At 37.0% G+C, this 27,925-nt stretch overlaps 1 protein-coding gene across 1 annotated transcript in view; it reads right to left on the bottom strand.

The window, feature by feature from the left end:
- Positions 1-27,925, bottom strand: part of Usp34 (ubiquitin specific peptidase 34) — a 172,477-nt gene that overhangs the window by 60,888 nt on the left and 83,664 nt on the right. Inside the window, exons 28-41 of the mRNA XM_051164973.1 lie at positions 27,659-27,759; positions 27,150-27,359; positions 22,568-22,693; positions 21,363-21,485; positions 21,150-21,233; positions 20,096-20,182; positions 13,973-14,173; positions 11,278-11,360; positions 6,695-6,735; positions 6,430-6,554; positions 5,219-5,371; positions 4,317-4,421; positions 2,477-2,532; positions 2,247-2,367 (exon numbers count right to left, since the gene is read on the bottom strand). Coding sequence (XP_051020930.1) covers positions 2,247-2,367; positions 2,477-2,532; positions 4,317-4,421; positions 5,219-5,371; positions 6,430-6,554; positions 6,695-6,735; positions 11,278-11,360; positions 13,973-14,173; positions 20,096-20,182; positions 21,150-21,233; positions 21,363-21,485; positions 22,568-22,693; positions 27,150-27,359; positions 27,659-27,759 — 1,616 coding nt within the window. The remainder of the gene's footprint in view (positions 1-2,246; positions 2,368-2,476; positions 2,533-4,316; positions 4,422-5,218; positions 5,372-6,429; positions 6,555-6,694; positions 6,736-11,277; positions 11,361-13,972; positions 14,174-20,095; positions 20,183-21,149; positions 21,234-21,362; positions 21,486-22,567; positions 22,694-27,149; positions 27,360-27,658; positions 27,760-27,925) is intronic.

Genomic DNA, 27,925 nt, shown 5'->3' on the forward strand with positions numbered 1-27,925 from the left:
CCTAATGAATCACTACACCTGGGGTGGTATTGGGAACTCAGCACATAGGAATCAAAACACAAAACACTTAAAAAAAAGTTTCTTCTTATGTCTTACTACTTCCAAACAATATAAATCATACTTTCCAAATTTGCAAAGAAAAAAAGAGATTGGCTAAAAAATATGTAAAGTGATTTGAGTTTAATTTCATATAAATGATCCACAGATGATATGATTTTATCTATTTTAGGATTCAGAAGTAAGATTACAGTCATGAAGAAACAAAGCAGCATGTTTACCTGCACTGGCAAACAAACATTTCATAAGCAAGTTGAATTGAGTAATAAAAACCTTAACAATAAACTGTTTGCCAGTCAGCTTAAATGTAAAAAGAAAATGAGCTCTCTTGCTATACTGATTTTGAAAAAGTATACTCAAAAAAAGACTTATTTATTTATTACATATACAGTGTTCTGTATGTATGTAACACCTGCAGGCCAGAAGGGGGCACTAGACCTCTTTATAGATGGTTGTGAGCTGCCATGTGGTCGCTGGGAATTGAACTCAGAACCTTTTGGAGAACAGCCACTGTTCTTAACCTCTGAGCCCTCTCTCCAGCGCACCTCCTCCCACCATATACTTTAAAGCCTGTGATGAAATTACTTGCCAGAAATGCTGAGCCAGTAAATAATTAAATGAACATTTTTGTTTTCTTTTTTTCTGAACCTACCAAGAAAGTAGGTAACTAAACAACAGAGATACATTAACACACTCACTTGATAGTAAAAGTAAAGCAATTTCAGTAAACTTCTCAAACAAAGAACTTACTCAAACCTGAGAGAATTTATTTTGTTGTTTGTTTATTGAAACAGGTCTGTCTCTCTAGGTAGATCAGGATGACCTTGAAGTCCTAAAGTTCCACCTGTCTCTACTCCTGAGTGTGGGGATTAAAGGCGCTGCTCACCACCACACATATGCCTTACCATAAATGTGCCCGTATGTATTCACAGGAACACATACATAAAATGTAGACGACTACCTATATTCCCAAGGCAAGAGGACTAGAACTCAAGGCCAGCCTTGGTTCCAAATCAATCACACTCAAGACCAGCTTAGGCTTCATAAAACCTTGTCTCAAAATCAAACAAAATACCCTCGGGGAGGGGGGAGGGAGACAGCATAAACAGAACCTTCCTGTAATAGCTAATTTGTTTTCTTTTGTACTTTTCTGCACAATGTTATAAATTTTAAAAAAAAATCAACTTAGTGTGTTTATATTATTGGGTAAAATTTTATATAACATTTCAAGTACACATTTATACATCTATAATTCCCATCAAAGGGAATGGTGGAAAAACGTTAAGAGGGCTTTGAGAAAATAGAATACAGCATAAAACCTTTGTTCTGTGTAGTTTTTGCTGTCCTGGACTCTGTTTGTAGAACAAGCTGGCCCCAAACTCACACTTATCTGCCTTGCTTCTGCCTCCCTGAGTGCACCACCTCACCCAGCTACAGCAAAATAAGTATTGATGTCAATGTGTATTAAGAGAGCGAACACAAAAAGCAGTATGGTGGTTTCTAGGGAAAAACAAAAAAACAAAGTACCTAAAAGTGGCACATGGCTCAAGTCCCTCTAAGCCTACTACTCACACATAAAAAAGAATCAAATAAATACTGGTAAGAAAATACAATACGGGTAGTGGGCTTTGTTATATAGAGTCTTATAACAAACAAATTTTAGCTACATAGATACACACATAAGTCGTGGTATTATTTTGCTTATTGTTCATAACAAAATAAGTAACCTCAAGATAACAGCTCTCAAAGTCAGAACTAATTTCTTCACTGTGGGAGATGAGCAAAGTGCCAATGACATAGTAGTAATTAGGAGTTGCAAATACTCAATACACATTTCAAGGAATGCTTTCAAATATGAAAGCAGGGGCAAAACCAGTACAGACCAAATGATCATCACTAATTGACTCTTCTATGTGAGGGCCGAGGTCCACAACATGTAAGAACATTTTCTTTTCTTTTTTTAAACATTTTCATATGGGAAGCATTAAAGCAGACATTCCCCTAAGGAGCATGAATTAAATGTTTTTACATTCTAAATATGCTTTCTATGTTCAAGGTTAATTTATACAGACTCCATCATCAAATTCCAGCAAACTTTGTTTGGAAATATTTTAAAACAAAAAAAGAACAAACATACAATGTAAAAAAGAAGCTTCAATTGTATTTCATACACAGGTTTTAAAACATACCTGTCCTTCTCTTGAGAATTTGAAGGGTGGTTTGTGTTTAATAACACTAGTTGCAAGCCTTAAAAGCCCAGAAAGTCCATCATCTTCGATATTACCATCAAGGTGATCAAGGATCTCCCTACTATTAAAAAAAGGAAACACAAACAAACAAAAAAAGAAGCAAAGATAAAATAAACATATTCTTTATCTCTGTTCAATAATGTAATTATTAATTCAGCATCAGATTTTACCTGCGAATACAATCAGCCAAATGTCTTGCCAAAGCATCTAAATCAAGGAGTGTTGTCTTAAAGCAAAAAGAAAATACAAAATTAAAATATAGTATTTTTATGTTATTTCAAAGGTTAGAAAACACCAATTATTTTGGTATATATGCCTTATACAAATTAAGCTATAAACTCAATGTATCTCTTCTGCTACATGGTATCATAAACAAACAAAACTTCCAAAAGCTATAGATTTAAATGCATCACTAAAAGACCATTATGATAAGCTGGACAGTGGTGGCAACTCAGAACTCAGAACACACACAAAAAAAACTATGATAGCCACAGTAGTAAATTATGGTACAACAGTAAACAATGGATATTAGAGGGGTTTTTTTGTTTTGACCACATTTATCAGAATATAATTTACACGTAGGCTGGTAATGGACAGTACACTGTTCCATTTCTAACCTCCATTTCTACTATTATTACATTTGACCTAAACTTTAATAATAAACTAAAAATTACAGCCAATTTCTGCCACTTTGAATTTTATAACTGAAGAAACAAAGTAAATCCAGACTTCATAAATTCAACTCAGTAGAACACGATGTTTAAAAAAACCTAGAGCTCTAAAAGGGAAATTACTTTGACTAGAATTAAATCTTGTTATAAGTAGGTAATGGCAGATTTTTAAAAATTGTTTCTGTAGTTTATCTACTACTAAAAAGTAGTAATTAAGTAACTTGATGAATATTAACTTTGTAATTACATCCCAAATTAAAAGGCTTTACCAAGTTGCTTGTAAAACTAGCCAGCACAGAGCACAACCACCCGAGGCTGGTTCTCAGGAGGATACACTACTAGATTTTAATTTGTATGTGCACAGAAGTTGAAAAAAAACGTTCCCAAATATTGAAATAGATTCTCTTTATGTTATTCTCACTTCTTTAGAATTAACAAAAATACATTTCTAGCTTAACTAAACTTATATATGGAGGAAAATAGAAAGTCTATGTGGCAAGTTTATTTATTTGTTTTAAATATTTATTTGTAGCTGGAGGTAGTGGGGAACACCTTTAATACCAGAGCTTATTTGTTCAAAAGAAAATGTTATTTTAAGTTTTAAGGTTTTTTTGTTTTTGTTTTTTAGCTTAAAATAAATTCAATTGAAACTTTATTTATTTTTTTAAATTGTTACATATTTTACAAATGTTGAAATTTATTTTACACATTCAGGAATTGAAATCCACCTACTAAAAAATGATACATATATGCCTTAAAAATACAAGTTTCTGGGCTGGAGAAAAGGCTCTGAGTTAAGTGCACCTGACCCACAGGGCCCACAATAAGGAGGACAGCCTGAATCTCCAGCCTTCCTAACTCTACAACCCTTCAATACAGTTCCTTATAGTATAATGAAATTATTTTGTTACTATTATGATTCAGAATGTAACTATCTAATATGAAAGGTATTTGGTATGACCCAAAGGGACTCAAGCCCCACAGGTGGAGAAGCACTGCTCCAGGGTTAAGACGCCCTCTCCTGGTCTGTATCGGCACTGCGTTTATGCTAGCATGCACAATGTAAGTGTTTACATATTTCACTTCTAATGAAGGTTTTACAAACCTAAGATTTGTGAGGAGTACTTAAGGTGCTTATAAATAAATACCTACTTTAACAGTTGAAGTGAAAATAAAAATAAGAAAAAACTAAAGCAGAAGAAAAGGGCACTAGTGTAACAGACAAGGTAGGGCGGCACCTGCTGCTTATGGATTAACACATTTACAAGTCAAACCATGTACATCTGTGTGCTTAACTTGGACCTATTAAAAAAATTAGCAGGCACTTCTCTGAACATACCTGACTGGCATCCTTTATGTGTATGTTGTCCACTAATTTGCACAACAACCAAAAATACTCCCTGCACCCAGGCTTTAGCGCTGGCTCCTCTTCATAGCCGTCCACCTATTGAAACAAGCCTTATGCTGTAAGATCACTTTAAAGTCATAATGCACTTAAGCAAGTACAGACTTTACGAAATTAAATGTCTACACAATTAAACAGTATTCAAACACTAAGAAGAGATGAGTGAATTCCTGGTGAACTCTATAAAATCCTAAAATCAGGAGATAAAGGAAGACCAGAATACCAAGGCACCCACAAGAACAGGCAAGTGTTAGAAAGACAATGTCCAGACGGGCGTGGCGGCACACGGCTTTACTCGCAGGGCTGTGCTGCAGTCTAGAAGACATCCTGTAGCTCAGTATCAGTATGTCGTACAGAGTGAAGCCGGTCTCAGAAATCAACCAAACAAAAACAAGGAAAAAAAAAAAATCCCAATTTTTTGGAAAAGGTATAGTTGGGAAATATTCAAATGCTATAGTATATATTTATATAAATTATTTAAAAACTACTTCACTAATAAGCCTCTAAGAGTATTATATGTTAAAAGCTTTTTTACAAAGTTAGTGTCACAGTAGGTGAAGAAAAGAAATTGAAAATTTCATGAGAAATTTTTTAAAAATTAAAACTGTTACTGAGTGAGGAAAGGAGCTACATCGTAATTTTTCAACTTTGTAGCAGAAACACACAGTATCTCCAAAACACATTTTCACGACAGACAGCACAACACTAAATGATATGATTAAACAGGCATCCCGGCATCCCAGCATCCAAACATGGAGGGGAGAATCAAAATTTCATGAGATAACTACAAGGGAGCACCACAGAATCAAGAAATGCGTAGCAAAGTAAAATCTCACCCTTTGAGGTTTGAGGGCTTGAGCATCAGGAAGGAATTTCAACAACGTTGAAGCAGCCAAAAGAAGAAAAGAGCGATGGATTGAGTCTCCTCCATCTAGGCCTGACAGAGATAGCTTATAGAGACCGTTGCAAGACTCATGGCGAACTGCAGTCTAAACAAAGAACAGTGGCAGTCAGAGCGTTAGAACACTATTCGCAGGCTCGATACACAGCTCCGTGGGAAGGGTTTGGTCCCAGTTTCAATTCCTAGCATTGTAACAGTGAAACACACTGTAATCCCAGCACTGGAATGTTATACTCAGCTCCTCAACGTGTTAGAGGCCCAAAATTTAAGCTTTGACATCAAACTGGGCTACATGAGACCTGGTCTTAAAAAAATGTATATAGCCATCCCTGGGAATGTAGTGCTGCCTTAGGGTAGTGGTCCAGCATGTGTGAGGCCTTGGGTTTCAGCTCCAGCACTGAGGAAGTAAGGGAGGGGGAAATATAACCACAAAAAAGACGTGTGTGTGTGTCCCCATCCGTGCACACTTGCATATGTGAGCATGTTCTTGCCTCTACCTTCCAAGTGCTGGCAATACAGGTTTGCATGAGCACAGAGACAGGTACCCTCTTTAACAAGGTGTTTTATGTTTGGCTAAGGACTGAACATAGAGCTTAACACATATAAGGCTGTATTACTGAACAACATCAGCAGCCCTAGCAATGCATTTTAACAAAATATTTTGATATTTTGATTATACAGTGTATATATGTGTATATGGTGTATGCAAGAACACAATATAGAATCATAAAGTATTCAACAGTGTGTGGCAGCATATGCTTAGTTTAATATATATTATAATATATAATATATTATATGTATTATATATATAATATATATATATATTATAAGACAAACCACTTTTACAACGAGAAGCAACTTATAAAGTGTTTAAGTCAGAACACTTCACAGATTCCCAGTAACCTGGCCAGCTGTGGCCACCCAGCTATGACTACAACAGAACACAATTTAAAAGTTTCAAATATAAATGACACAGTGTATATTTACACTTTTTAAATTATAAAATTCTATATATAAAGAGGTAAATAATATAATGAATAACAGAATGACTGATCCTACACCATAAATAGATCTCATTTAATTAACAATGCTAATAATACAAAAAGCTGTAAAAAGCAAAGCACCAAGCTTCCATTTGTATCTTACCTCAGGAATAAGTAGGGTCAATTTCTTTAGCCAATCTTGTAAATGATCACTATCAGCAAGGCTAGACTTCACTAACGAGCAGCAGTGAGCCCAGCTCACCAGGAGCCACATTGAATAATGCGAAACTGAAAGGAAATAAAGGCATTGTGTAAGTTTGTATTATAAAGACACAGTCCCCATGATGAAACGCAAAGTGTTTCACCGTGACTATTATACACTTTACTTATAAAAATTACATTAAAAATGGACTTTGTTGAGCTCTTACCTTCATGCCTAGATCTGTGATCAGACTGAGCTTTCAAAACTCTGTAAATCAAAAATAGGTCATCACTACTAATTAAATTTGGCAACGATGTAAAAGTAATTATTATATATTCTTTAAAGTTTATTGCTTCAAATAGATTTTTTTTAAATGCACACTTAAACTATGGTTACCACTTATTTTTAAAGCTCACTAGTAAGTGAAATTCTTGGGAAAGCAGCAAGATGGTTTTCAGTAGAGGACAGGACAGGACAGGAGAGGGGGCGTTGTCAAAGAGTAAGACACTTGGGAAAGGAGTACTAAGTTTTAAGATCTATTCAATAGCAAAACAATTACATGTCAATAAAAACACAGTGACTGGGCTAAGCAGTGGTGGTGCACACCTTTGATCCTAGCACTTCGGAGGGAGAGAGAGGCAAAGTTTGAGGCCAGCCTGGTCTACAGATTGAGTTCCAGGACAGCCAGAGCTACAAAGAGAAACCTTCCTCCCAAAAACCAAAAAGCCAACCAAACAAAAATAAATGATGATCTGAGGTACGGCTCATTGACAGACGTCAAGAACAAACAACAGGGGCTGGAAACGAAAGAAAGGTGAAGGAGTACTGCAAAGATTGCAGGGAACTCTTATGTTTCTTTAGTTTTTCAAGTTCTCTGTTATCTCGGCTTCCTCTGCCTTCCAAGTGCTGGGATTACAGGCATGGGCCACTATGCCCAGCTTTCTTTTATGTAATCTCCCCCCCCCCCCCCCCCCCCCGTTTTTCAAGGTAGGGTTTCTCTGCGTAACCTTAGGCGTCCTAGGACTTGCTCTGTAGACCAGGCTGGCCTTGAACTCAGAGAGACCCTCCTGCCTCTGCCTCCAGAGTGCTGGGATTAAAGGGGTGTGTCACTACACCCGACCTCTTTTATGCTTTGAAAGAATGATTACACTAACTTTATTTGTATACAAGAGACGTTCAGTCCAATAGGACATGCTCTGAAATCCTTAAAATTAAATTTACATTATAATATAATTTATATGAGTATATGAGACATACAACTAGGTATCTGTATATTAACCAACCCATTTCCTTTTCTTACCTTTTTTTTTTTTTTTTTTTTTTGGTGGAGTTTTTGGAGACAGGGTTTCTGTGTAGCCTAGGTTGTCCTGAAACTCACAGAGATCCATGTGCCTTTGCCTCAAAAGTGCTGGGATTAAAGACATGTACCCCAACTACCAAGCCCAAACTATTTCTCTATTTGAAATTCTGTATTAAAATGATTTACGTATCAAAGTTTCTAAAGTAGACCAAATAAACAGGCTGTTGTTGCTTATTAAAACTATACAGAGAATTTATTTATGCATTTATTTGTGTAAAATTGTGTGTGTGTGTGTGTGTGTGTGTGTAGGTGGTTGAGAGAGAGACAAAGACAGTCAAAACGTACAGGTATGATGCATGCTCATTCAGATATAGAGGCGAAAAGGATGTGTGAGGTATTCACCACTTTGCACATATTACTTTAAGGTGGGATCTATCCAAGAACACAGGGTTCAAATATTTGAGAATAAGCTAGAAGCCAAGAAACTGCAGAGACCTTCCCATCTCTCTGACTCAGTGCTTATGCAACAGAAGTGTGTGGGATGCCCGAGTAAGTGGGTACTGAGATCAGAACACTGGTCCTAATGATAAAACAGCAAGTACTTTTAACTAATGAGTCACCTCTCTAGCTTTTTCGGTTTTGCAAGCATATTTCTAGTTCCACCCATAGAAAAACCATAAACAATGAAAACACCAAACATCTAAAATTTCAAGATTTCTGACAAATAGAACTAGAACATCTTTCAAAAATGACTGAACCATCTCCCCAGCTCTCGAGTCAGTCACTCACTCAGACACACAGACACACACGCACACACGCTTACATGTATGTAAAACTTGCAAAATCGCGGATGAGGTGGAGTGGGGAAAGCCTGACATCAGGACTAAGAGAGGGAAGAAATAAGACAGACACACAATATACCGTAAGAATCTTTTTTAAAGAAGGAGCCCATATACTCAAATGATAGGGCACCAATAAAAGGCAATATGAACAAGTCTCAAGTGATTTCTGTAAGGCAGTTTATGTAATTTGAGAATGAAAATAATGACAATAAAAAAATTATACATAAATATTTCAAATCTATGAATTCAAATTAATACTAAATAGAAGAGTAACATAAAAATGCATCCTTACATAATGGGTTGTCCAACAATAGATACTGAAGAAATACCAGTAATTAGGAAAAAAATTAACATTTGGTAGAGATTATGCTAATATTTATCCAAGGAAAAAAATTGATAAAATCTCAAGCCAACTGAGGTTTTATGGGAAGCAATAAACTTGTAGTTTCAGAATGTCTACACAGCTTAATAAAAAGGAAGGTTTTAAGAGAGAGAATAGGAATAAGCCAAATTAACTCCTCTCTTCCTCTCTCTTTCTCCCTCTCTCTCTTTCCCCCTTTCCCCCCTACCCCCCCCCTCCAGGGTTTCTCTGTATTGCCTTGGCTGTCCTGGACTCACTTTGTTGACCAGGATGGCCTCGAACTCACAGTGATCTGCCTTCCAATGAGCCACTGCACCCAGCCACCATATTAACTCTTAAGATTAGTATCATCAGTAGCAAATGCCATTATAAGAATTTACTAGGAAAAACACATGTCACTTTTGGGTATTACTACTAAAAATGTAAGACCCAAACTGACAAAATTTTTTCATTTTTCTTGCCCAAAATGGGCATAATGGGCTAATGTCTGGAATCCCAGCACTCTAGAGGCCAAGGCAGGAGAACTGACAGGCAGACCTCAATGATCATGTCTCAAAGGAAAAAACCGGAATAATCTGTACTACTAAAATGTCAATATTGTGAAGCAAACATTGGGAAAGTATCTATTTATGAAAAAAGGAAGAATTATGACAACTAATGGCATCACATGAATGCTAACCCAAAAACAAATTATCACAAATATTAACGGACTGGGAAGATGGCTCACTGGGTAACAGCCACTTCTCTGCTCATGAATATCTAAGTTTGACTCCCAAGCACCCAAGTAAAATGCAAGGTAAGGCTGTATTTGTCTACAATCCCACCACTGGAGGGCAGAGACTGGGGGCCGGGGAAGGAGTGCTCCACAATATGAAGTTAAAGCAGCCTGACCAAAAAGGAGAACTTTTATTTCAGTAAGACACCCTGTCTCAAAGCAGTACAGTGGAAACAATAAAGTCAGACACCCACACTTTGCTCTAGCTTGAACCTACCCTGTCTGCTGTCTAGCACCATCTTATTTTAAAAAAAAAAAAAAAAAAAAAAAAAATCACAGTACTGAGACAATCTAGCATGGGCCATTAATTGAATATATAAAAATTGTTTAGAGGTTTATCTAGAGAGAGAGGAGAGGAGGACTACAGAAGGAGGGAGGGAGGGAGGGAGGAATGGAGGGAGGGAGGGAGGGAGGGAAGGAGGAAAGGAGGGAAGGAGGGAAGGAGGGATAGGGGAAGGAGGCATATAGAGAGAGGGAAAGAGGGAAAGAGGGAAAGAGGGAGGGAGGGAGCGCCAGAGCGAGCACAAACTAATGGAGGGCAGAAGAGGTTACAAATCCCCTGAACCTAGTTTTACAGGCAGTTGTGGGCTTCCAGGCACGGATGTTGGAACCAAATCCCAGCCTTCCACAACAACAGTATACACTCTTAACCACTCTTAATTACTCTGTTTTCACTCAGGGCTAGACAGATGGCTCCATGGCTCTTCTAGAGGACCCAAATTCAGTACAGCTTACAACCACCTGTAATTCCAGCTCCAGCAAACTAAAACCCTCTTCAAATCTCTGCTGATACCAACACTCACATATAGATACACATCATTTTTTAAAACAGACTTGTTATTAATAACCTTTATTTTAAGAGACAAACTGTTTCTAGAGATCCATAATGTCTAGAACACAAATTTATAAAATTCCACAGTATTTATAAACACAGAAATACTCATGAATACATTAAATGTGTAAAATATTGACAAGATACGTAAGTCTATGTGAAAAGTAGGGCAATACATTATAAAATCCTAGTAATTTTTGTGTTAATCGCTTTTCAAAATGAAGTGGTTATTTACAGTTTTAATGTATATAATGTACATGCAAGCATGGTAAGGGGCTGATGTCAAGTGTCTTCTACTATTCTCCACCTATTTTAAAAAAAGGGTCTCTCTTTACAAAAGTGGGTCTTGCTGGCTGAGCTCTGGGGACTTGCACCCCCACCTTACCTCACCTCTAGGTGTGCCTGAGCACCTGACATTTGTAAGGGTGCTTGGTAGTGGAGCTCAGGTTCTCATGGTTGCAAAAGTAAACATTTATCCACTTAGCCATCTCCCCAGCCACCAAATGAGGAACTTTTATTTTTATTTTTTCCTTTTTTTCCCACACAATAAACTCACTATATAGACTAGACTCACCTGACAACTCACAGGGATCTGATTGCCTCTGCCTCCACAATAAAGGTGAGTGCTACCCACACCCAGTTCAACATGTAGTTTAATAACTGCATATACATACAAATAGAACACGTAAAAATGCATACCTAGGGGCCAGATTATCATATGTATAAGCAACAGACATAAGTCGCTGAATCAAACTGGTTCCTTGGACAAGCACAAGAAATACCTTTAAAAAACAAAGACATCAAGAGAGAAAAAAAAAATCTTTGAATAGAGCAAAATACAAATGTACGCTCACTCCCCCACCTCCCCTAAATTCATGCAACAGCAAGTTTTATTTCTCATGTGCTTTGATATGCATACTGAGCTGCACTTGTTTGGTAAATGAATGCCTAACTGCATAACCCCTAATGGAAAATCTCTGAAGAAAGAAGCATGTACAGATATAAATGGCAAGCCTGTTTGACAATATGCCAGGTTCATTTGAATACTCTAAATTATTTTCAATAGCTATGTAGTTACTATATTTTAAAAGTAAATCTCCCAAAAAACTCCCTAAGTGTATTGCATATCAATACTTGTAAATTTCTATAGCATTCAAATATCAAAAAGTAAACCACTAATAAATATCAATAAACATAACAATTATTTAGTGAGAGGCTAAAGAGATTGCTCAGCATTAAGAGCACTTGCTGTTTTTGAAGAGGACCCAGGTTTGATTTGCAGAACCAACATGGAGGCTTACAACTGTATGTAATGCCTTTTCTGGCCTCCCTGGTTACCAGGCATATATGAGGTGCACATACAAGCTGGCAAAACACTTAATACATATAAAAGTAAACAAATTTTTAAAGGAAAAATTTTCAGGAGTTAATAGAAAGAATCACAACTTGATTATATTTATATTACAATGTAGAAGGCTCTATCTCCTAGTAAAAACATAATAGTAGTTTCTCCCACTATTTAACACTTTGGAATGCATTTAAAAATTACCGGACATTTCCTATTTAAGAGACATAAATAATTTACAATAATGGCAGGTGTGGTGGCGCACACCTTTAAACCCAGTACTTGGGAGACAGAGGCAGGCGATTGCTTTGAGTTTGAGGACAGTCTGGTCTACAAAGCCAGTCCACGACAGCCAGGGCTACGCAGAGAAACCTTGTTTCAAAAAACCAAAAACAACAAAAAACCACCAACAACAAAAAATTTACAATAATCAATTTTTCTAATGTAACTATGTTTACTAACGTGAAGTATATGTTAGGTTCCCAGTTATACCAATGGTTTCCAAATCTTATGTTTACCACCAAATTCCTCTACCTGTACCAATTCATTACTCTTGTGTTGTTGGGCAGGTGTGAGATGAGGTGTGCCTGTCAAGGGGTAACAAAATGAGGAAGAGATTTCAGTCAAAACTCATCTTGGTCTCTTACCCCATCGTGAACAGAGAACCTCAAGGGTATACATTTGATTATCTGAACAAAGTATAAATAGTCAAATGATACCCTGTACCCCTGGCCAGAAGACAGGATCTCTCTATTAACTCTGGCTGGGCTGAATTCTCAGACCCTGCCTGCCTCTGCCTCTGGCAAGCTGGATCTTAGATGGGTGTTACCATACCCAGCCTGGGGTCTATCTAGGCTGAAGGATGTGATAATTTTTTTAAAAATATTTATTAGATTATCATGTATACAGGGTACACCTGAAGGCCAGAAGAGGGCACCAGATCTCATTCTAGATGGTTGTGAGCCACCATGTGGTTGCTGGGAATTGAACTCAGGACCTTTGGAAGAGCAGACAACGCTCTTAACCTTTGAGCCATCTCTCCAGGCTAGATGTGATTATTTTTTATACTGTTTTTCTACATTTTCTATACTTTCTCTAAAAGACTAGGACATTATAAGCAAGATTCTTCTGCTGAAAGCTGGATTCCTATTATAACCTGTTACACTAGATAGTGTCCTTCCTGTGTTTCTTGTGAGTATTGCTCCAGAGGTGTTGCCCAGAAAAGATAGGCTTCACTTTTTTCCTTAATTTTATTTTGTGTATGCTGTGTGCGTGCATGCGCATGTGAGCAAGTACAGAGAGAGGTCAGAGTAGAGAATTGGATCTCTCTGCAGCCAGGGTTATGAGCTTTGTGGTGGGACCGCACAAAGTCTTCTGGAAAAGGAGTAAGCGCTCTTAGACACGAGGTATCTCTCCAGCCCCACTCTTCAGTTTTCTAAAGGACTCCTTTTATTAACTTTTATCTGGTATCCTCTGAGAATCAAGCTTCTGACTCCTTCATAAATCTAACGAATATCTTCATGCAGCTGACTTAACTTAGGATTCCCTTTTAGACTTATTTTTTTTTTTTAGACAGTGTTTCTCTGTGTAGCCTTGGCTGTCCTGGACTCACTTTGTAGACCAGGCTGGCCTCAAATTCCTAGACATCCACCTTGCCTCTGCCTGGGATTACAAGCATGCGCCACTGAACCTGGCAACTTCATCTTTTACTGTATTTCCTGTGTTAAAATATCTACTCTCATTTTCTTACTTTTTTGAGTAGACTCTGACTCTCTCCGAATATACATTATAAAGTCCTAATAATACATGTAAATGTAAGGTTAGCTAACATTAAAATGGCATATCATACATTCCTGCTAAATGAACTGCAACTTATTACCAATACATCACTACAGCTTTAAATTGTGACAACGCTATAGTTGGTAGGTAGTGATCTAAAACTGTATTTATTTGAATATATTTCTTCACTTCACAAAAATCAAACAATATGCTTTCTCAAAATTTAAGCAGAATTCATTAGAGCCATTTAACATAATTTTCAATTGTTACCTCTGTCAATCGTGGTATATGAAGACTCTTGGCATGATCACCAGCAGCTTTTCTCGACTTTCCAGGCCAGGCTCTTTTCCTATGGCTTTCAGCTATGCCAGACCAGGCAAAGACATCATGATAAGCTAAATCCAAATCAGATGGGTCTACTGCAAACTGGCAGATTAATTTCAGCAAGCAAGCAAGACAATCTAGCTGCCACTGTAAATGAGAAAACAATGTCAGGTTTCTACTTTCACTTATGTAATAGGCATGTCCACTATACAACTTTGAAATTAAAAGACAAAAAGAAATAGCTAGATTTTCATCAATGTGCTACATGATTTGTTAAAATTGTGAAACTAAGAAAATGCCCCATTACAAACTTGAACTCTCAGGAAACTTCTTCCCATAAATATGGACAGTAAACAAAGTTTTCCATTTAAAATGGTAATTATTGAATACATTAAACATAATTTTCATAGGAACTTATTTCAACCACCAAGAGGCTCCTTCACTCACTCCTCTGGTAGCCACAGTATCATTGCCTCTCTATGTAAAATGTGTAACTCAATGCCTAAGCTTAATTGAGGGGTAAATTATATATTGTCCAATAGGGAGAAAGCTATTCATTTGTATATAGCATAATAACGGCAAATAGTAATTGGTACCTAAATTCATTAGTTCATAAATAAACAACTTTCAGCTGATCAAACCCAATGGCACACTTTTAATTTCAATTCTGTAGGAATAAAGTGATGCCAGGTGGTGGTGACACACGCCCTTAATTGCATCACTCAGAGACAGACAAGCAGATCTGAGTTCAGGGCCAGCTTGCTCTACAGAGCTAGTTCTAGGCCAGCCAGGGCTACATAAAGAAATCCTGTCACAAATCCCCCATGCCCTCAAAAGAGAATAAAGAGTAAAAAAAGGAACTAAAAATCCTCCAACAATCTTCTCATCAAAGGCAGCTAATTCCTACATGCAATTCATAAATTAAAATATCGTTTTCATTCTGCTCTGCAACCAGTTTTCATTGAAGGTTCTAGACTCTTACCATGGACTTAACAGGAAATAAAGTGGTCACTACAGGAAGTTTTGCGTTATAAAACTATGACTACTATTTTTAAAATATGAATTGTAAGATGATATATACAATAAATTAGAAATGACAGATTTGTTTCCTATGCAATTATTATAAAATGTACTTAACAGATGCCCACAGGATTTGGGGAAAAATATGCTGCAAAAAAAAGTGTATTTTTCAAAATCGCAATAAATACTAACAGGGAGCAGGCATCGTCATGCATGCCCTTAAACCCTCCACCTGGAAGGCAGAGGCAAAGGGATCTCTTCAGTTCAAAGACAGCTTAATCTACAAAAGTGAGTTCTAGGCCAAGGAAAAGGGTCATTTAAAAGCCACAAAAACAATAATACAAAAACAAAAAACCCAAAACTAAAAGACAGGCCACTGCCCATGCAGTTAATCTTATAAGATGGTTACTCTACACCAGTGAACATTTTTTAAAAAGATTCGGACTACGTAGATCTGACTGGCCTGAATTTGCTATGTAGACCACGCTTAAAATGTTCACACCATAGGGATTACAACTACTCAAAAGGATATTTCAACTAAAAATCTTAAATTATATATTTAAAGATATTTACTTAGTAAAATAATTAGCACAAAAAATAAAATTTATAATGAATGTTAAGCTCTAATAACTCAAGCTTTCTTCAAGCAAGTAAATTGGAATATCACTAAGAGAAGATTTTCAGAAATTTCACTACAACAATCCTTGGCCTCCTTTTCTCCTGGTTCCAGTGCTAAGTGCTACACTTACTATCTACCAGAAAAAAGGTGTCGCTCCCTCAGGAATAGCAATACCATATTACTAAACTAAAGATTCTCATCAACGTAACGCTAATAAGAAGAAAAACAGTTTCTGCAAATGTTGTTTAGTAAAATTCAATAGCTATACAAGAAGTTAATGAACCAATTTAACTTCATCTTTCACATACAGAAGATAAGTCAAAATGCAATATTACAAATACTACACATATCAAAGAGAACTACAAAACAGGATAGAGGGCTGGGAAGAAGCCCAAGTGAGTGAAGTGCAAACAAGAAAAAGTCTGGATGCACTGACACCTACATAAGAGTCAGTGAGATGGCATGTTACTAGCAAAGCCAGGAGGAGTGGAGGTGACAAGGACAGTATGCACATGGGCTCACTGTCCAGGTAACTAGATTAAACGGTGAGCTCAAGATTCAGAGAGTAATCCTGACCCAAACACTAAGATGGACAGCAACAATCTCCTTTGGACTCCACATACAGATGCATTAAAGCCTATCAGCAAACACACACGCATGTAACATACACATCTCCACCACACACACAAGAAAAAACATTGTGACCCCAGAATAAACATTTCTTAAACCAAATACAATTTTCAGTGCAATTAAAAACACCTCTTAAAAGATACTGTTGGGTTGGTGGAGAGGTCCAGTGCATAAAAGGTGCTTGCCACTAAGCCTAATGACCCACAGAGCAGATGGAGAGAGAATCAACATGCAATTAATTTGTCCTCTGACTTCCATGTGTAATATACACAAACTAAGTAAATAAGGAATAAATAAATGGGGAGAAATTGTTTAGAATTCAGTGTGTAGCTCAGTAAGCAGAGTGCTTGCTTAGCATACAACAAAGACCAGAGTTAAATTCCCAATACAGCATAAAGAAGGTATGGTGGCGCACACCCACAATCTCACCACTAGTGAGGTAAAAACCAAAATTTACAATCATCCTCCATTATACAGGGAGTTGAAAGCCAGTTCGGAATTTACAACACCTTCCTGTCTCAAAAAAAGATACTGTCAAGACAGGAATGGAGGCTCTCCAGCCATTGGAGGCTGAGTCAACAGAATGAAACTGGAAGGTCAGCCTCAATTACAAAACAAGACCATGTCTCAGAAAAAACAAAAAAAAAAGTTCACCAATATAGAAAGCAGAAACATTCACTATATGAACAGCTGGGAAAAAAATGAAAAACAAAAAGCCTTTGAAGGTCTTTGCAGTTCTAGAGATGAATCCCCAGGCTTCATACACAATAAGCAAACACTCAACAAGCAAATAGCCTATAATCGGATTTTGGAACGCTCAAATTTTAAACTCTTGATCAGAAGCAACTACTGGTAAAAATGTAGAGTACGAGATTCCGTTGTGTTCTATAGTAGATTTTCACTGAAAAACAGTAAATTTCCTGGTAAATTTAAATTTTCACTTCCAATATTACTTAGTGATTTCATTTCCTGGAATTTATTCAAAAATATGTGTACCTTGAAAAACTTATGTACAAATGTCCATAGCTAAAACTGTAGATTCATAGGTTCATCAACAGGTGGATAAGGAAAACTGTGGTATGTCAAATAAAATAAGCACACCATCAACAACAAAACTCACTGAATGCATATTCAACACCACAACACTGAAATAAAGACAACTGTATCAGGTTACATAAGTACTGCTCCAATTACATGAATTTATATGAACTGAAACGTTAATCTACAGTCTAAGTGTCCTTGAGCTGCTTTGTTGGAAGAGGGAGAGAAACTGTTTAAAAACAGGCAGAACTTCAGGTCATGAAAAGTATTCTGTATATTAGTGTGCTTGAGCATTATGCAAGTACAGGCACTTGAATAACTACCATATTCTTTAAAATGACTTCATTATTACTTGCATGAATGAAACTTCACTAAAAACCAATGAAAGCCTTAAGTACAAGTAAAAACCAGAAACCTTAGAAGAAAACAACTGTCAATCTTCACCACAAAAACACAAGTGCCAAAGAGACACAAGACCTGATCAAAATTAGAATACATTGGACAAACAAGAGCTAAAAAAGTAACATATTTACTGGCAGAAAAGTACTTTAAATGTTATGCTTGGCAAGAAATCACCATCCAAACAAATCAATGGACATTTAAAACTCAATAGTAAAAATGTACAATGGCTTAAATTGACATGTATGCCAAGGAGATACAAGATGACCAATAAGCACATAGAGAGATCTTTAATCACACTGGTTATCAGGAAAACAGAAATCAAAACCATGAGGGCATACAACTTTACTGGCCCTAGGCTGGTTAAAACCTAAAAGACGGTAAATAACCTTCATGTGCAAACTAGGATAGACAACACTTACTTGGCTGATTCCTAAAATAGTGAACGTAACCTCTACTGAACTCAGCATTTATACACCAAGCCAAGCCACAGTCACACAGCATACTGATAGCAGCGGTGACTGGAAGCACCACAAATGCCTTCTTCCTGCCTAACTGAAAAAGTATCTGAAAAGGTATAAAAATATATACAAATACAATCACAAATGAAAGCACACAGACACGGCCAAAACCATAGAAAAAAGATACTCAAGAGATCATAAACAATGAAAAAATTAAATTTTATTTATTTTTCCGTTTACTATTTTTTTATTTGGAATGCAAAGTTTAAAGAGCAAAGTGGGGGGCGGGTAACCTGAATTTGTTCCTAGTCACCAGAGTCTACAAAAAGGTGGATGGGAAGGACCAGCGGCACAAGCAGAGCACAGTACCAGATCACTGATGCTCAACTCTTGGGTCAAGGTGACTGTAAACACAAGTACAAAGAAGGTAGCACGTCATTAGACTCACTAGTAAAAACAGTCTACTTTATATCTAATTAAAAAATATTAGACAGCATCATTACCTAAGTCATTATAAAGCTGTAGCTATTGCACTAGTAACTTTCTTTCCCTAATATTAAAGCAGTGTCACTTTAAAATAATAGTAACAATATTTTTTTTAAACTTTCAGGGGCTTTTTTTAAGGGTCAATATTTATATGAATTATTACAAAAAGAATTAAAGGAACATTATAAGTATGGAAAGGTTTATTATCCTCAAGAGATCCCATGGCAGCTCAACCAGTTTTTAAAACACTGAAACCACTTGCTAAGAAAGCAGTCAGTGGTAAAAAGATGTTTTGAGCACGGAAAATCCCCAGCCCTACAACAAACAAATAGGCACATATGAATGAATCACCTTTATTTATTTTTCTTGGTTTTTTATTTATTTATTTATTTATTTATTTATTTATTTATTTATTTATTTATTTATTTATTTAGGAGCGGGGTTTCTCTGTGAAGTCCTGGCTGTCCTGTAGAGCAAGCTTGTTTTGAACTAAAAGATGTGCTTCTCTAGTGCTGGGATTAGAGGTATGCACTACTATTCCCAGCTTGAATCATTTTTAAAAAGCAGAAAGCTGCTGGCATGGTAGCACAGGTATAATCTCACCCAGCACTCAGGAGCCAAGACAGGAAGACAGAATGTTCGAGACCAGCCTTGGGTACAGAATAGAGTGAGTTTAGTCTGGGTGACGTAGAGAGACTCTGACTTAAAAGACAAGCAGCACAACCTATAAGAAACCTAAATAAACAAACAAACTGTTTAAATACTAATAAATGATTTTTATTAACTTCAGAGAGAAATAATTACTTATGAACTTGCTATATTTCTGAGTAATGAAACTTAGCACTCATTTATGTCAACTGTATTAAAAGCACACTAGCAGGACAGTAGTGGCACAAGCCTTCAGTCCCAGCACCTGGAAGCAAAGGCAGACAGATCTCCTGTGTTCAAGACCAGCCTGGTCTATAGAGTGAATTCTAGAACACCGAAGGCAACTAACTGTCTTGAAAAACAAAACAAAGCAAAAACCCACATAGTTTCTTTTAAACTATATTAACAATATTAAAGGGGGAGTGGGAGTCTTGTAGGGACAGATCTGGGCAAATGTGTGGAGGTCGAAAGGCAGCTTTGTGGAGATGAGTTCTTTCTTCCACTCCTTACACAGACCCCAGGGACTGAACAGTTCCATCAGGCTTGCACGGCAAGTACTTTTAGCAACTAAGCCATCTGCCCAGACCAAAAGTAACTTTCCCCCTTTACTTTACTCAGTAACATAATATTAATCCACATCAATTTATCAAATATCTTACTTTCTACTCAATAATTTATGTAATAAGTTACTATGACAATGAAACAGAAGTGACTGAAACAAAATAATAACTAAAATAATTAGTTGGAAAAAATGACTTTACTTACCACAGTCCATGATTCCTGCTCCTTTGGCTCTAGAATAGCAGAATTAAAAATTTCTAGTAACTGTTGGAGTCCACCAGCAGCAACAAACTGTAAGCAATTGTGAGAATAAAAATAAAGAAAAATAAGCTACACAGAATAACGATGTTTTGTTGATTTAGTAAGCAAACATCTATACAAATCTTGTTTTATAAAAATCACTGTCAATAAATAATAAAAAATAATTTTGGGGAATGTTGAAAGAAGGCTTTTCTGTGTAGCCCTGGCTTTCCTGGAACTCGCGCTGTAGAGCAGGCTAGCCTCTAAACCAGAGATCATCTGCCTTTACCTCCCAAATGCTGGGATTAAAGGTATGTGCCACCCCTACCTGGCTAGAAATAGTTACTATATAAAATACTTTTAGAAATGTTTTAAAGTCTTTTTAAAAGTATATAAACATGACTTCAAACTGTAGCGATTTCACCTCAGACACGAGGGTGCTCTAATACAGTAGTTCACTGTGTGCTGGAGGAACAGGAGACAGTAATGACAGGGAATGAACATTGCAGCAAAAATCAAGAGAAATAAAGCATTAAATAATCTCACTTTATATTACTATGATTTAGGATAAAATATATTTTTCAAGTACACTTTAAAAGTAAATTAGACAGTGCTAAAGACAAAAAAATAGCCTGCTTATTAAAAGACTTATGTTGTGGGCACAGGACTAAATCCAGTGCCCAGAATCCACCTACAAACATGGTGGTGTGCACTTATGACAAAGACAAGAACAGCTAGGGGTTGCTGCCAGTGAGTGAACCTAATCTCATGGAGGAGTTCAAAACCAAGGAAAGGACCCAGGCTCCTATGGAAAGGATTACAATCATCTGTAACTCCAGTTCAAGGGGATCTGGGGAGCTCTCAATTAGCCCTCACAAGTACCACATGAAAATTGTTGCACGTACATATATGCAGGCAAGCAATCAAAAAAACAAAAATTTAAAACAACCTTATACAATAATAATTTATAGAACCAAAAACTACTTCTCAATCTTTTACAAGACAATTATCATCAAACCTTGCAACTCCAAGAATTTTTACTATTTTCCACTTGATCTTCACTTGAGTCATCAGAATCTGGATAAAGATCACTATAACTTCCCTGTGGGGAAGGCAAAGACATAAATAAAGGAGGTTTATTAGGAGAAAAAAAGTTACTCTAGAATGAAATAACACAATTTGGAATTCTGCTAAAGTAAGCCTTTAATGATAATAATAAAACTGTAATTACCGTTGACTCTCTTCTTATTCTTCTATTAGGTTTTCCTAATGCTTCAATGATCTCAAGAGCATATAACAATTTATGAGCACTCTTTATTTTGAGAAGTTCCTTCCAATTAAATCCGTCATTGCTCTTAAATTACAAAAGAAGTGGGAGTTATCAAGATAACTCACAAAATGAACATCAAAATAAAACACAAACAATGCATATACTCTAACACATTAAAATATAAGACAAAGAGCAGAAATGATACTGACAGCATGTTTAAAGCACAAAGTATTCATTAAATATTGATTGTTAAAATAAAAAAGCATAGGAAAAAGAGCATTGCCGCTTCTCTCAATATATGAACTAATGTTGTCTGAATAATATGCAGCTTTGAAATACTATTACTAAAGTGATCATTAATCACATTCTAGAGCCAATCCTCTTTTCAAATTTTATAACTTTTTATGTGCATTGGTGTTCTGCCTGCATGTCTGTCTGTGTCTGTGTGAGGTTGTCAGATCCCCTGGAACAGGAGTTACCAACAGTTGTGAGCTGCCATGTGCATGCTGGGAATTGAAGCATGGTCTTTTGGAAGAGCAGCCACTGCTCTTAACTGCTGAGCCATTATCTCTTAAGCCCAATCCTTTTCTAGTCAATTAATTTGAGCTGTCCAATGTATGAACTCATGAAGGTGTACCAAATCAGACAGTTAATGGCATGTAACAATAAGCCACTTATTTTTGCATTCATTACATATGAGTCTTACAGTAGATCTGGAGAAATTCCTTGTTTCCAGGACTAATGCAGAGTGGCTAAAAAATCACTTGTAACTCCAGCTACAGGAGATCTGACACTTCTTCTGTCTCCACAGGCACCTAACTCTTGTGCATACACCCACACACGTCATTTAAAGTAATAATCATCAATCTGTGACTTAATATGCTGCATAACTTTAAAAACAGATGGATATTTAATGGACTTTTTTCCTATTAAGTTACCAAAAGAGGGGCTGGTGAGACGGCTGTATCAGGTAACATGTTTGCCATACAAGCATGAAGGCTTGGGTCTGGGGCGAAGCAGCCTTTGAAGAGGTGGGCACAGCTGTCACATATCTGTGCTGCTAACATGATAGGGCTCCATCGTCCACTCAGCCTAATCAGCTCGGTGACAAGACTGTGGTGGCCTCTGGCCATCACATGCATGCGCACACAAAGGCGCTCGCTCACCTGCTCATCTGAGGTGTTCTGGAATGCCGTCAACATGTTTGGGCAAGTAGGAAGCAGCATCAGCAGCTCCCAGACACGCCTTGACAGATTTTCTGCATGAAGATGAAGTTCTTCACACTTTAAACTCTACATAAATAAGAACAACTATCTTAAAAAAAAGATAGATTTTTTTTTTTAAAAATGTAAATTTTAACCTCAGTTTAAACAACCATTTCGCCAAATTTTCCTACCGTCAATTTTGAAAAGTCTAAAATTTCAATACTATGCTTCTCATGGTAAATGTACTCAAGACATTCTTCAATCAACTTTTGAAACAAAAGTTTAGCCACTTGTTTCATTATTTTCAAGTCTCTATCCTAGTCTTTGCAGAAAGGATGTTTCCAAAAGCACATTTAAAAAAGCAGGTTTTCATCCACTGCCCAATTAAGGTACCACTGCAGAAGGAAATTTACAGCAAAAGACAAATCTTACTGCCTGGTATGTTCCATAGAGTATAAGTCTAATTATTATTATACCACTACTACTGCAACCATAAGGATTCCTTAGGTTAATAAGGTGCATGGAATACCAGAGAAATATTCTATGTATAGTACCAACTAAGATCTATGGGCACAATCACTTTACTAAGAAAGTGTGGAGCGGTCATCTGTATGTGTGGGGTTTTGAGTCTTCAATAGATAAAACAAACCATCATCTGTGTTTGTGTAAGTACATTCTATAAAAGGTATGGCAAAGCTTTGCATGCTCTGGTGTATGCCTGTATAATCCCTGCTGCTAGGAACCTGAAAGAAAAGGAGCTTCAGTCTAAGGTCCAGTCGGGTTATCTAGGAATATCCTCACAGGTGTGGGGTAGGGTGGGTTATGCAGAAGGATAGGGAGCTCAAGGCCAGCCTCAGTTACACAGCCAGTGTGAAAGCAGCCTGGTCCACAGGAGATCCAGTCTCAAAAATCTAAACAAGAGCCAGCAAAAATGTCTCAGCAGATAAAAATGCTTGCTACACAAGACTGAGTTCCAGCTTAATATTTTTTCAATTATTTCTTGGTTAATTTCTTAACACGGAAAATATAAATATGATGACTGTATGATCTTTATTTAGAAGACAAGTAAATTTTATAACTGAGAATCTATAGTAAACATGGCCTTTTCATAGCCTTGATGATGAAACTAAGGCAATCCCAGAGAATTCTTCTCAATCTGTGGGTAGAATGTCACTGAAATTTCATAATCAAACTGAATGCAGAACTGGAGAGATAGTGCAGTAGGTAAAAGGTACTTGACACCAAGCTTGACTTGAGCTTCAGGCACCGGACCTACACAGTGGAAACACAGAACCAACTCTTGCAAATTGTTCTCTGACAATGAACACAACACACACGGAAGGAAGGAAGGAAGGAAGGAAGGAAGGAAGGAAGGAATTAATTAATTGAATGAGCTTTCTTCACAACCTTTTTTTTTTTTTTAAGGTTGGTGACACAGGTGGTAAAATTACTGGCAAAAGCACTTGTCACCAACCTTAATGACCTGAATTATAGGCTCAAGACATACATGGTAAGAGAACTGATTTCCACAAGTTATTTTCTGCTGTTGGTGAATGTAAGCAAAAAAGCAGAGACACACAAACAAACATATTTTGAAAAGTATTAAAGAAGTTGGTCACGGCAGGGCACGCCTATAATCCCAGTACTCAGGAGGCAGAGGCAGGTAGAGCTCTGTGAATTCAAGGCCAGCCCAGTCAGTCCGGGACAGCCAAGGGCTACACAGAGAAACCTGTCTCCAAAAAAAAAAAAAAAAATCAAAACAAAACTATTAAAGATACACACAGAGAGACTTATTTCTGAATTTAAAAATAGGGATTTGAAGGAAAAAAAAAATACCCAAAATTATATAACTAGGGTTCTGTTATAAATTTAAAGGACCTTTAAGATACATTGAATGTGGCCTAAAGCAGAAAGAACACATTTTATTGATTTAACAAAAATGCCCTTGGGGATTGTTAGCAGAGGGTACACTCTGTGGTTGACACTGTGAACAAGACCAGTGTGGCCCTGATGAAGGGTCCCAAGAAAATATAAAAAGACTTTCACTGTGTGTGTCTTCTGTAGTAAAGAATATTTTGGGTCTTTGCTTTCTCCAGAATACATTCCATAGTATCACCAAAGCATTGTTATAAACTACCCAGAGTAAGACTAAATACTTTGTCCCGGTAGTAATGCATTTTCTGAACATAATAAAGACTGTATCCTCCCCTTCTATCCTTACAATCTGAACTCTTCTATGCTGACATTCTTTCAAATGTGGTGTTCACATTTTAGAAAGTTCATAATGACTTTCCTCATCCCTATCAGCAGGAGTTTAAAAACAAAAAAGAAAAAATATCTATCAGCGCATGACAATTTGGGGGGGTTGTATATTTTTGTTTTCTTTTGTGGTTTTCTGAGACAGGGTTTTCTCTCTGTAGCCTTGGTTGTCCTGTACACCTGTCTGGCCTCTGTTGTGCTAGGATTACAGGTGTGCCACCACGCCTGGCTCACATGACAAATTTTGTTCCATCCTTTTTGCTCTTGATAAACACTGTACAGAAGCCAGACATAGTTACCAACGCCTTTAATCCCAACACTTGCCCTTGGGAGACAGAGGCAGGCAGATCTCTGTGAGTTCGAGGCCAGCCTAGTCTACGTATATACATCAGTAATGTATATAGAAACCCTAGCAAGGAAAGGAAAGGGGGAGGGGAAGGGAAAACAAACAAAAACCAAACATATAACAAGAAAAGCATGAGTTTATTACCATTTTTTGACAATCTGACATGTGACAATTTGCACGAATACTGAAGACCTTAAGATAGTCGTTATCAAAAACTATTGGATTAAAAACAAATTTCAAGGCCAAGTGATGGTGGTGCACACCTTTAATCCCAGCACTCAGGAGGCAGAGGCAGGCAGATCACTGAGTTCGAGGCCAGCCTGGTCTACAAAGCAAATCCAGGACAGCCAAGGCTACCCAGAGAAACCCTATCTCAAAAAACCAAAAATTAAATAAAATAAAATCAATCAATTAAAAAAAAAAAAAAAAAAAAAAAAAAGGCCCTCCGACAGGCACAGTGGAGAGTGCTGTGATCTCATCATTCAGTAGGCAAAGATAGGGAGGCCAGCTGAGGCAACAAAACACAGTAAGGACGCAGAGAAGCATACTGATTTAAGTTCTTTACTTAATATCTTCAATTGATCTCTCTCAAACATCCATTCTTTATTTCAAATGGAATCAAATTAATTGCTCAAGCCAGAAACCAGATGCCATTGCTATCCTCCCTTAAGTCTTCAAATTGTCTTCCTTTAAATCTAACCAGATGCCATTGCTATCCTCCCTTAAGTCTTCAAATTGTCTTCCTTTAAATCTACCAAGGTGATTTTGTTTCTAACTTCATCACATTTTGTCATGCCATGACCATTCTAGTCTAGGGCACTACCAAAGCCTACCTGGAAATTCCTACCTTACTATCTTTGACACTTGCGAAGCAAACACACCTCATGTAAATAACTAAAATATATGCATCGGCACCTACTTAAAATCCTTCCATACTGTTCACTAAACTTTCAATAATATGGAAACTGCCCACATGACCAGAAGACTTACATTATCACCTTCCATGTACTCATCAGTTCTAAGTTTGTCTTGAATGAGTGTTTGTAAGAAAAGAGGAACATGTAGGATTGCTAATCCTTAGGTAGGATCGCCAGAAGGTTGAGTTGTGAAGCCTTAAAACCAACCACCACGCAAGTTAACAAACCACAAGCAAAAGTAAGACTGCCACTAGACATGGTAGACTGATGTACACCTGGAAGGGAGCACTCGACTGGCTCCTGAGTTCAAGTACAGACTGAGCAACACAAGTGAGGCTTTAAATCACAAAAGACAAAACAGCAATAACAAAAGCAGTGAGACTGCTATATCCAGATCATTTCTCATCCTCATAACTAGGTCCTTTCTCGTTCAACTAATTCAGATTTTAGATGATCTCACAGAAACCATCCTATACCAAGAAATATACACGTGGTTTTCTTCCACTTAAGTTCCCCTTATAATTAACCGCATGGCAGCTTTTAGCTTTAAAACTTATTTTATCTGGAAAACATTTATCTGTTATTTCACTTATAAGGCATGTCAGCTGTCACACACAACTGATTCAATGAAGCCTCAGATTGACTATTTTGATCATCCTTGTAAATAATACTTTTATTACTGTATGCCTAGGTCATATTAAGCACTTAAGGACTTAATAAACCAGTTAATTAATTAGTTAATTAATTAATTTGGGTGAGTGGTAGTGGTACATGCCTTTAATCCTAGTACTAGGGAGACAAGAGAGGGGAGGACTTCTGTGAGTTCAAGGCCAGCGTAATCTACAAAACCAGTTCCAGGACAGCCAGGGCTACACAGGAAAACCTTATCTCAAGAAACAAAACAAAACTAAATAAAACAAACAAATGAAAAGGCTCTCAGACTTTACTGTTAATAGATTTAAAAAGCATTTAATATCTCAAGATAAAGATAAAATATATAGGGAAGAAATCTGATCATTACCTCACTGTCATCCACAGCCACTTTTCCTGAGGGTGGCTTAAATGAAGCAAGCATCTCTAATAAATCAAACAGAGTAGTTAAATGAGGTTCCTGCAACAGCAAAAGCATGGGGATGTTGTCCTTCTGAGGTGGTGGGAGGCAAGATGCAGGCAGTTGAACACCTTCTCCTTTTCGCTCTCTCCTTGGTGCGCCCAAAGATACAAATACCATCTACAAAAAAAAAAAAAAAAAAAAAAAAAAAAAAAAAAAAAAAAAAGAGAGAGAGAAAGAAGTATGAGGAGAAAGAGGAGGGAAGAAAATACATAGAAGGGAATCAGAAAGTTACCAAAATATTAACTTTTAAAACAAAAATAGGAAAGTTTTCTTATTTAATAAAACTGAGGCACAATGGAACTCCACTGATAATTTTATAGTAAAAACTATTTAACTAGACTTCATCCAACCATTTCAATTACTAACTTTCTGGGTATACAGATAACTAAAACTCAAAGCACAACTTAAGAATGTACCTGCATATCTTTAAAACCAAGTTCATGAAGCGCTTTTTCATCATAGTCAGTTGTTAATTCATGTCCAGATGAGATCATCCTAACAGGCCCCATGAGGCCACCTTAAAAACAGAGGAAGAGGGAATTAAATTATCAATGTCATTTGCCAACACAATGGAGCAAAAAACTTTAAATAGAGCTGGTGTGGTGGTACATGGTCTATAATCCCAGCACTCAGGGAGGCAGAGGCAGGTGAATCTTAGAGACTATGATGCCAGCGTGGTCTAG

This window comes from Acomys russatus, chromosome 22, assembly GCF_903995435.1.
Source record: "Acomys russatus chromosome 22, mAcoRus1.1, whole genome shotgun sequence".
In the NCBI taxonomy this organism is placed as follows: Eukaryota; Metazoa; Chordata; class Mammalia; order Rodentia; family Muridae; genus Acomys; species Acomys russatus.